The 10,817-nt window shown below is 40.1% G+C and overlaps 1 protein-coding gene across 3 annotated transcripts in view; it reads right to left on the bottom strand.

Annotated features, from left to right (window-relative positions):
* Positions 1–926: 926 nt before the first annotated feature.
* PLXNB2 (plexin B2) overlaps positions 927–10,817 on the bottom strand; it is a 176,512-nt gene continuing 166,621 nt past the window's right edge. For 2 of the 3 annotated variants that reach the window (XM_084287074.1, XM_084287075.1), the window contains 6 exons: positions 10,601–10,761; positions 9,852–9,999; positions 9,257–9,321; positions 8,451–8,526; positions 6,375–6,449; positions 927–2,843 (listed from right to left, as the gene is read on the bottom strand). In XM_084287074.1, the coding sequence (XP_084143200.1) occupies positions 2,739–2,843; positions 6,375–6,449; positions 8,451–8,526; positions 9,257–9,321; positions 9,852–9,999; positions 10,601–10,761 (630 nt within the window). In that variant the 3' untranslated portion in view covers positions 927–2,738. Of the gene's footprint in view, positions 2,844–6,374; positions 6,450–8,450; positions 8,527–8,806; positions 8,882–9,256; positions 9,322–9,851; positions 10,000–10,600; positions 10,762–10,817 lie in introns of those variants that run through there. The other variant, XM_084287076.1, reaches the window with a different exon arrangement.

Genomic DNA, 10,817 nt, shown 5'->3' with positions numbered 1-10,817 from the left:
TTCTTTTATCTTGTAGATGAACCAGATGGCAGGAACAGCAGAAACCAAAGGAGGAGCACGAAGCCTTTAAGAATCAGATTGCTAAAATGCAGGGAAAACTGAAGCCAAAAACTAGGTCTGGACAAAGCAGAGCGCCAGAGTGGAAAAACAAGCACTGGAGGAGCTTAGCCAAAAGGAGAAAGAATAAAATAAAACATCCCAGTTCTTCGATTCAAAGTCCAGCTCTGTGCTTTTGGGGGAGGAGACAGAGGAACTGAAGAAGGGGCATTGAGGCTCCTTTGTAGCTGCAGCTGCTCGCAGTTATCGGCCCCCATGCACCGTCAGACAGTGGAGAAAGCCTGCAAATCTCCCCCAGGGTGTGAAAAAAGGGCAAGTGTCATGAAGAGTGCCCACGGATCCACCACACAACTCACACACCCCAGCAGACACACGCACGGGTAGCCTGAGCAGGAAGGATTTTGGCACAGTCCTGCCGTAGCCCACAGCAGCTTGTGATTGCCTGCAGCTGCTCTGCATCGAGTCGGTGGTGCCGGGGGCACAGCACAGCCCCTCTGGAAGCCCTGCTTCCCTGAGCAGGGCTCTCTGGTCTCTCTGGAGGGATGCCACCGAGCCTGTATTTTATTTGACTTTCAGATCCCAAGGCGGATTTCCATCAGGCAAGAAGACCTTGCTACGGGATGTTGCAATGCATCCTCCCTTCTCAAGAGTACTCTCATTTTTCAGGGCAAGTGCCCATAACAAGGGCCTGATGTCAGACACAGCAGCTGCAAAATGCGCTGCGCTCTTCCATTACTGACCGCAGACTGCTGGATGCTGCTGCTCCACCACCCCCAGAGGAAGAAGTGGAAGCCCCTTTTAACACCCACCCCCCAGTTTCAGTAAAGATCCCATGACACTTTGTGGAAAAAAACCAATGTTGTATTTGATTTACAATTAACAGGATTTACAAATAAAGACAAAGAAACAGATTAGCCATGAAATTAGGATGCCTTTGTTGATGAAGGAGTAGCTGGCAAAGCACCTTTATGCAGCAGTAATGTACTTCCGTCCTAAACAGTGTAAAATAACTTATAGCCCAGGCAGGTTCAGGAATGATTATACACAAATACAAGAAGTTCAAAACAAAACAAAACAAAACAAAACAAAACAAAACAAAACAAAACAAAACAAAAATAAAACAACCATAAACCTACAAACCGAAAAACCCTCCCAGCCTTGTACTAGTTCTGGTGAGGCTTTCGATTTTTGGAAACTGAAGGAAAGGTCCGCTCACAAACATCAGGAACTTTCCAAAAAGTACTAAAAATAAAAAATCAACAATGGGGAAGCCGATTGTATGGCAACCTGCTGGGCATGGCAGCGGGCGGCAGGAGCTGTGTTAGCTTGCTGAGGATAAGCAGTGGCCAGGCGCTTGGCGGAACACGGATGAACTTGTACAGATGGCAGCGCTTCGTTAAAATGCTACGTTACTGCCAAAAGTCTTGAGACAAAAAGGAATAAAGTCCTCTGATGTGCAATACAGCAATTGAAGAAGACGTACCTAACTTTCTGATTTGTATGTAGCTTACCTATATTGTAAACGCACGCTTTCAGACAAGATCTTTAAATTTTCTTTGCTATGGGTTATGGTTTGTGTTTGATCAAATGCAGCATTCCAAGGCTCAAAATTGACTGAGTGGTTTTCATTACATGGGTATATGATTTTTTCCAATATCATACTAGTATTTTACATCACAAATACAATAGAAACAAGTGATGGTATTTCTAGGACAGTTCCAAGATTCAAAAAAAAAATCATCAGAACCATTCTAAAATAAGATATTATACAGAATCAAATCATGTTAAACAGCACACTCTCGGCAAGCAGCTAATTACAAGCATTCTGCTGGTCATGTTTTTCACACAAAAGTCATTCAATAGCACATAAATATTTCTTTTTCCGATCTGCTTCTTTTTACAAAACCATTCATCAGATTCACAGAATTAGTACAAGTAAGGCACATTAGCATATATCATAAAACTCACAATAATAACAAAGAGTTGTAAAGATTTAAGGACTAATTCTCCATTACAGTGGTTTCTGAACCAAATGAGACTTCATCAGTAGAACCCTCCTTACAGGCATGACATTGCTTTTGTTTCTGCCAGCTGTGGTGGGTGCAATTCTGTGCATTACCATGGACATAAATAATTAACCTAAGAACCATGTGTGGTAGCAAATCCCATTTGCGGACCTCGCGGAGAAATGAGACGCATCGTTTACGACGTTCATGATGAGCACAGATGAAGTTTTGGAACTATGTGGACATCAATTTCCAGTTATCGAAACAAAAGGGGATATTGCATGGTTCTCTGAATATGCCATTATTTTCCTAGTACAAATATTGCTTAAAATATAGAGGATGCTATAGTATTGAATTTACTTGCATAATGTAAATGCTGATGTCTCGGATCCTACGAAATTAAACGAACTACAGACTTGCTTTCTTCCACCCCCCACCCTGCCCCCAGCCAAAGGATTTTCTTTCCCACAGAAGATTCATTTACACACAACACAGATTTTAATTAGAAGCATAATTTACATTAAAAATTTTTACATTACACCTCTGCTATCAAAAAAACATGAACTTTTTCATTTAAAGTTGTAATTATACATTAAAAAATAGAACACTATTTCCTTAATAGGAACAATGAATTTGAACATCTTTAGATCAGATTTCTTTATTGCGGCTTTTGAGTCAAAGGTCAGTCACTTTATTCTCTAATGCAGCTGCTATTTGCTGTAAACGGAAGGCAAGCTGCATTTTTTGTGCAGCTGGATCCTCTTCAAGTGCATTTATAATCTGGAAGAAATAAACACAGAATGTTTAGAATCATTTAGCTTAAAATATATGACACCATTCCCAGACCAAGTGTTTGATACTGCTTTGGTTTTCCAGTCTTTTGCATTCACTCTGCACCAAAGATAAAGTCCATCTACGAGGCTCCATGCTGTATTTTTACATGAAGACAATAAAAATGATCGTCTCCATTACTTTATCTAAGTTACTACGATGTTTCCCATTATGCCAGGATTCAAGCAAATTAATAGGTAGTACTTTATCTTTTGAAATATTATGTTGCAAGGCGGAGCAGGCAGGGAGAAAACATCAGAAGCATTGACTTTACAGTTACGTAAGAAGCTGTGGTTTTACTTACAGCACATCCTACAAGGCTTAAGGGTCATTTACCAGCAGTAACTAAGCCCCATCCCCATGAGCTTTGGTTATGAGCGCCTCCTGGGTGGTCCACGCATGGGCATAGCTCAGAGCAAGGAAAAGTCTTGTCTGTCTATAGGCAATATATTGAAGAAAATGGACTGGTCACAGTGTCAGGGAGCTTCTTGAGGTAGAGCTGAGACCCTGGGCTGGTAGAACATAGCTCAGGAAGCAAACAACTCATCAGAGGAGCCCCCCAACATCCTGCACACAGTCTCTGCTGTACAGAATATATACAGCAAAGTATGACTCTAAGACACCAGGGATTTTAAAATGAAAGCTAGAAAAGGTCAACTGTTATGAGAAGGCTTTTCTTCAAATAGAGTTTTTTAGGGCTTCTCAAGATCAAATTTCAAAGGTTTTGAAAGGTTTTCATTCCTACCATCCTTCAGGGAGACTTTTCCACCAACTATTAGATTTCTCCATTAGGAGAATGTATTACATGGCAAAACTGTTCTTTTGCTAGAACTGGCTTTATTAATAAAAGTCAGATGCTGTCATCAAGCAGAAGGCTTTACCTATGCTTAAATACTACCTAAAGTTTGCAAGTACAAGAACTGGAGAAATCGAGTCTGCCTGTCGTTACCTGTGGTTCTCACTGCTTTACTGACAATGGAGGTTAACGCAGTCAGTACCAATCTAGCTAACAATTTCCCTTCTGAGGACTGGTACAGCATTAGAGTTTCAAACAGTGGAGCAAATTTGTTTAGAAATCATTGACTTAATGGATTTGTTTTTAGAGCATGAAAACATTTTTACAAGACAGTTAATAAACTCTTATTACAGTATTTAAATAGGGCCTAATTTAATTTGATATTGTTCCCTTCATTTAAACAATTATACCTAGCTGTAACGCCTCAAATCAAGACTAAATAATTCATGATTATCTCTGCTGGTGAATATAACTTTCATATAAATGTGGACAATTAGAGCGTACCCACTTAGTCATTGTCAAGCCCTGCAGAGCTGTGCAAGGTACAGCACATGCTGGCAACCACCATTTCAGCAATGAAGATAAGGGCAGCCGCAAAATGTTCCAATTTATGCAAATTAAAACATTTTTACGGAAAATAAATAAGCTTGATTTATTTTACTGAATGGTTCTTGACGCATTATCTCCCCAACTCTGAATTAGCAGCCTTTCGATCAGATGCATCTTGTTGTTATATGGTGATGTATGCAAAAGGAAGGGCTGCAGTTCTGCTTTGTGGTTTGCTGGCTTGCCACTGATCAGCTCTGACAGCTGAGCAGAGAGGAGGCTCTGCCTGTGCCTGCCTCCAAACGTGAGAATCCAGAAGCCAAGACTGGGTGCAGGGACAGGGGAGTATGGAAGAAGCAGGAATTTATGGTTCGTCTGTCTCACAGGTTGCTTGAGTGCTTCTACAACAGGTCAGGCCGCAGAGATCACAGAATGGTTTAGGTTGGAAGGGATCTGAAAGACCACCTGGTTCAACCCCCCTGCCATGGGCAGGGGATCTCTCACCAGCCCAGGTTGCTCAAAGCCCCATCCAGCCTGGCCGTGAACACTTCCAGGGATGGGGCATCCACAGCTTCTCAGGACAACCTCTTCCAGTGCCTCACCACCCTCACAGTAAAGGATTTATTCTGAATATCTTATCTAAAGGATTTATTCTGAATATCTTATCTAAAACTATGTCTTTCAATTTAAAACCACTCCCCCTTGTCCCATCACTACACTCCCTGGTACAGTCTCCCCCCAGCTTTCCTGTAGGCCGCCTTTAGGTACGGAAAGGCTGCAATGAGGTCTCCCCAGAGCCGCCTTCTCTCCAGGCTGAACAACCCCAGCTTTCTCAGCCCGTCTTTGTAGGAGAGGTGATCCAGCCCTCTGATCATCCTTGTGGCTCTGCTCTGGACCTGCTCTAACAGGTCTATGACTTTCTTGTGCTGGAGGCCCCAGAGCTGGATACAGCACTGTGGGTGCAATCTCACAGGAGAGGAGCAGAGGGGGAGAATCACTTCCCTTAACCTTCAGGCCACGCTTCTTCTGATGCAGCCAAGGATATGGGTGGCTTTTTGCAGATATTCTGGAACATGTTGAAAATAAGTTTCCTCAGCTCTGGGGATGAGGAAACCAACACCATCAGTTTGGCCTGTGTGTCTCCAGTCATTTTTCCTACTAATACCAACTGAAAGTAGTCTCAGGATGAGCTGGTTTCCCTTGCTTACATCTGTATTTAAAGCTGTGAAAAGCTGGCTGCTCCTGCAGAAAGCAGCTGCAGTGAAGCTGCGGATGAGACTCACTGCCTTTGCTGCTAAATATAAGTGAAAACAAAAACTGTGCTGAGGTGCAGGACCAACTGAAGAGAGCTCACATGTGCTGTACTCCTTTTTTTGATTCAGCATCTGTTCTTACTTGCTTTGATTTAATTCTGAGAGTTTTCTGGAGGCATTCATTTCCATGGAAACCTTTGAATAAAAGTTTCCTTCTCTCTTTTTGTTTTCAGATTAAGATCGGAGAGCCACAGCCACAGCCCAGCAACACTGGGATATTCTTTGTCCCCCTTTCCACAGGGCCTGTAGAATCCAAGAAACACTTTGGGCTGAATCTGTAAGCTTCCTTTTGAATCTGACTATACTCAGCAGTTGCTCTGCTTGGGTTTACCTTGGGCAGGCACTTCATTTGGCACAGCAAAATGGGGACGGCAGCATGCATGGAAGTTTTAAGTGCATCTTAACTAATAAAAAAAGGCAATGCCCCATTCCTACAAGCAAAACAAGTTTAATGGATTGTTCCTAAAAATCCCCACCAAACTACTGGCTTGAAACCTTATATAGCTCTGGCAATTGCTCGGTGACGTTCTAATGTCCTAATTCTTAGGCATTAGGATAGCAGAACTGAAGAGAAAGGATTTTTAAATCTATTTCTCTTTCAGATCTCATTAAGCGATCACTACCAAAATGAGATAACCCATAGTGAAGCTGTTCATTTCTAAGAATATACCCTTAGGCAGTGTAATTGCCAAGGAAGGCGTGTAACTGCGAAGTTAGAGCTTTCTGTTCAGCACTGCCTTTACCTGATTATCCAGGGAAAGTTAGATTTTATAACTTTTTACTATAATTATATTAAAAAAAAAGAAAAGAAACCCCACAACTTACCTCATCGTAGTATTTGTTAGTGTACTGGTAGAGTTGGTGTAGAGCCACGAGTGTGTTTAAGGAATCGGTATGTGCCTGTTAAACAACACATGTAAGCAGCAAACATCAAAATTTCATCACAATTGAAAGTTACACACATGCATGACTGCAGGATACAGCACACAGTCCCATTGTCAAATTCAAGCTCTGCATCCTGTAACTCTTGCTAAGTGATGCTGAGGCAGAAAAAGGGGTGAGAAAACTTTTGTTTGGTGATTTTTAGATCAAGCTTTTCCCACTGGTGTTTTTCTGGCCTGTCTGCAGCTCTAGCACAGGAGGTGGAAAGTATTTTGAACTTTGAATGTCAGACCACAGATTACAGCTGTAACATCTGTTAACAACATGGGTACGTATAACTAAAGCATTCAGTCAGTACAATCTACATATTGCTGAGATACTAAACATTGGTTCTGTCACTGCCATGTCTGTTTGAAATCATTTCTTCAGCTCTGTAACTGCTTGAAATTATTCACACCTCACTATAGGGAAGGTGTAACTCATCGAGATAGTAAGCACATGTACATTTGGAAAAAGCCATTTGAATCATGAAGATGGAAAGGGGGGCAGGGGAAAAGAAAGGGAGAAAGAGAGGAGAGGGACTTTCAATGATGCAAGAAATAACCCTTCCATTACCTCTCCTTTCATTCTCCCCATGACATTTAACTTGTGTAGCAAATGTGCTCTGACTGTCTAAACAGATGTTTCTCATTCAAATGTATAGGATTCAACTCTCTAGCTATGCCTTTAGTTTTTTAAATTAGTTAAGAAAATGAAGAATTGCAAAATACTGCTACTGGCACAAATGATTATCCAAGTTGTAAACAAGCAGAGAAACATCCATCTTTCTTTTTCCTACAATAGTCACTTCCAGAGCAGGTCAAAATTTGCAATGTTCCATCAGTCCTTTCCTACTTACTTCTATCATAATTTGCAATGTAAATAGAAAGGATCAACATATTCTGCTGATTTTAAAACATTCCTTTGATTTTACTTTTAATGACCAAACATTTTAATTTTACATACATCTCAAATTTTATAATAAATAAAATGAACTGGAAAATGAAATGTCACTGCAGATGAGTTTCATAGTGACTGAATGAAAATAGAAACATCCTCACGAGGACATTAATCTGCAAAATGTTAGGTCCTAAGGGCACTGAAATAAACAAATCACAAGAATTCCCCAAACATCCTTGTACCACTAGGACTCTTAAAATAAATTAGGCAAATGAGCAAACCAGCCAGTACATACAGTATCTCTTTGCTCAGGCTAAACACTTTCCTTTCAGATTGGCGAGAGCTTCTGCAGGTTCTCTGGGTTAAATCGAGTGCTTTGAAGGCACAAGCCTGTTCTAGCTAAGCTAAGCAGCACAGCAGACAGGCTTTTTCAAGAATGAAGCAGGTTTTGTAGTGTCTTTTCTCCCCAAGTCTGAAACCAGAGCCCCCAGCTACCAATCAACCCCCTCTGCTCTCCTCCATCACAGGTAACCCCCAGTAACCTATACTGTGAAAAGAAGCAGTGCCTATCGAGCAGGCATATGATGGGCTTCTTGTGTGCAGTGTAAAGCAGAAGTATTGTCCTCATAGAGACAGCTCTAAAATGCACTATATGTAACGTGTGCGACTTCCCTTTCATTTCTGGAGTCAAATTGTTGCTGTGATAGCAGTCTGAATTCAGCCACCACTTGTTATCAGCATGATCAATGCTAAAAACCCTCTCTGTGCTGTGGAGAGAAAACACCTTTCAGCAGTGTTGTAATTTTTCCACAATGGATGTGAAAAAATTCAAACACTTTACTCTGGCACCTACATCACTCAGAGAGATTTGTGACGATAGCCATTCTTGGTTCCATTCAATAATCAACACTTCAAAAGGCTAAAAAGCACTACACTAAGCAGGAGTCTTTCAGAGATGTATTAAATAACTCATTTGATGCTTCAACATAGAATAAACCCACTTGTCGAGTTAGAATGAGAAGACAAACAGTGCTATATTTGGCTTCAATTTCAGGACAAGGAAACTTAATTTATTCTTACCCTAGAAATCTCTGCTAAATGGGTATTCATATCTTGGTCACTAACTGGCACCATCTGACGAATGCCTTTGTAGTAACTGCAACAAATTAAAACAAACTGTCAGTTGGTGAAATACACAAAATTTTCATTTTGCATTTATTTTAAACATGCTTCCTAATTGTGCAGGAGATGTTCCACCACAACAGACCAATGATTCATTTAGTCATGCTGTCTCCGAGCAGTCATTAGTACTTGATACCATTGCAAGAAAGGCAAATCACACCTGATTACACAGGACCACAACACAGGAAAGAAATCTATTTATAATCCAGCTGATGATTGTTTCATGTCTTCAAACTTTTGAAGTCATCAGCTGGGAAGAGTTGAGTCCTGTAGTGGACCTTCAGTTGCACTGACAGAATTCCCAAATCGGTAAATGTTGAAGTCAGAGTCTGAATAGAAAAAATGTCTCTGTGAAAATGTTTTCAGGATTTGATCCCTATCCAGTTATGGAAGTGCAGTGCTGGATAGACAGATCATGGGTAAGAACAGCTGTCATGCAGAACAGCATTGTGCTCTTTCCCAGATAACTCTGTCCATCTGCTGGCATAGACATGGATACGCATTGGGTCACAACGTCACTCCATGTCAACACTGTGAACACCACTGACAAGGGAATGTTTTAATGTTCAGGTGTAAAATTTTTAACATTTGGCAGTTGACTTCAACTGTGTCAGCATTCACTTTTCCTGTTACTAAGTACATTTACAAAGGCTTAAAACCCTAACAGCTCTCAATCAGCATGAAAAAAGTCTCTTTATACTTACTCTTCCACCATTTTCTTATAGTTAGAGATTTCTTTTGCGTAAAGTAATTTATTACTTGGAGAATCCTGAAAAAAATATAATAGAGAGAAATTTGGTTGATTTATGAATGTCTCTAAGAAAAAAGCATGAAGTCAAGAACTCAAGATCAAGCCTTCCTAATCACATGCACTTGAGCTTTGTGGATATTAACATTCTGATGCTTACTATTATTATTATTAAAATTTACTTCGGTAAATGGGTGGGATTATTTGTCCTAAAAAGATGAAGTTTACATACGGCACTATTTGTCAAGTTTGACAAATATATCAATGGAGGATAATTCTAAATTACAGTGGACGTGAAATAACTATTTCTTAAACTTGTTTTTTATAAAAGCAGTTGATATTTTCCGCTTTTTAGGAACTCAGTTGGCAGACTACACAGTAACAATGACATGCTCACCAACCTGCTAAGTGGTGAAATGCTAACTTCATTATAAAACCAAAAGGAAACTATCAATGCTGTATCTTCTTAGAGAATGGGTATTGTTTTAGGACAATGCCCCGTGTCTTGTCAGGCATGAAAACAGTCAGGATGTAGAATGCAAATCACTTACTCTGCTTAATTTGTGCTCTGTTCTCGTGCAAGCATCCATGAAAGTCTGTGCAATGACTGACAAGGAAGCATCCACTACTTCGTGAACATGAACATCAAAGATGAAATGGGGATTTTTCAGTATGTTTACCCAGAATCTAAGAGGCAAGCTGCAAAGCAAGGAAAAAGGTAAGAAAAAAACACCTTTTACACAATAAATGTTATACAACAAGCAAAGCACATGAAATTAAATATGGGTTTTGCGTTTTGATCTTCTCACTACAGTGAAACTTAATTTTATATTTCAACAATTACCCAAGCTATCTTTTGTCTGGTTTTCATGTCTGGAAATGAAGCCTTTGTATCTCACACAGAGAAATGAGAAAAGCTTATTTGAGAAGAATCCTAAGTGTCCCCAAACGGCAAGAGAAGATGTCTGAGTGGTTAGAAAAACTACCCGAGTAACATTTTATTAGATTTTGTGCTTTGACAGGTAAATCTAGTCTCTTTTGCTTCTTGCTTTCCTATTCTCTGAGGAAAGATGAAAAGCAAAGAGGTAAATCTGCCAACGGTTATCCCATAAGTAGGTATAATTTTTTGCAACTTCCAGACTTACAGGGAATCCTTTTGATCATATGAACATATTATCTCAATTAAAATGATTCTGAGAATTACAAATGAAATTTACTTTGATTAGTGGTAAGAGTGACAGCACATACCTGGGAACTACAGTCTCATTTCCCTGCAATGTAATTATTACTCTGTTCATACCTGTTTGTTTTCCAGATGTGAATGGTATCTTCATCCTTGATGTCATGTTTTTCTGCTTGTTCATCAAGAAAATCAAAGAAGTATTTCACAGCTGGTGGCACCACATGGTTTGAGTTGAGCACACTATGAAAGAAGTTATCTACAAACTGCTGAAGTGTTCCCTAAAAGTGAATTTAAAAGAAATTTGCATTACAAGCTGAACTGAGTGCTATCCTAG

This window comes from Netta rufina, assembly GCF_964035555.1.
Source record: "Netta rufina genome assembly, chromosome: 1".
NCBI lineage: Eukaryota > Metazoa > Chordata > Aves > Anseriformes > Anatidae > Netta > Netta rufina.
The sequence above is the reverse complement of the archived record's forward strand: the minus strand, read 5'-3'. Positions and strand labels throughout refer to the sequence as shown.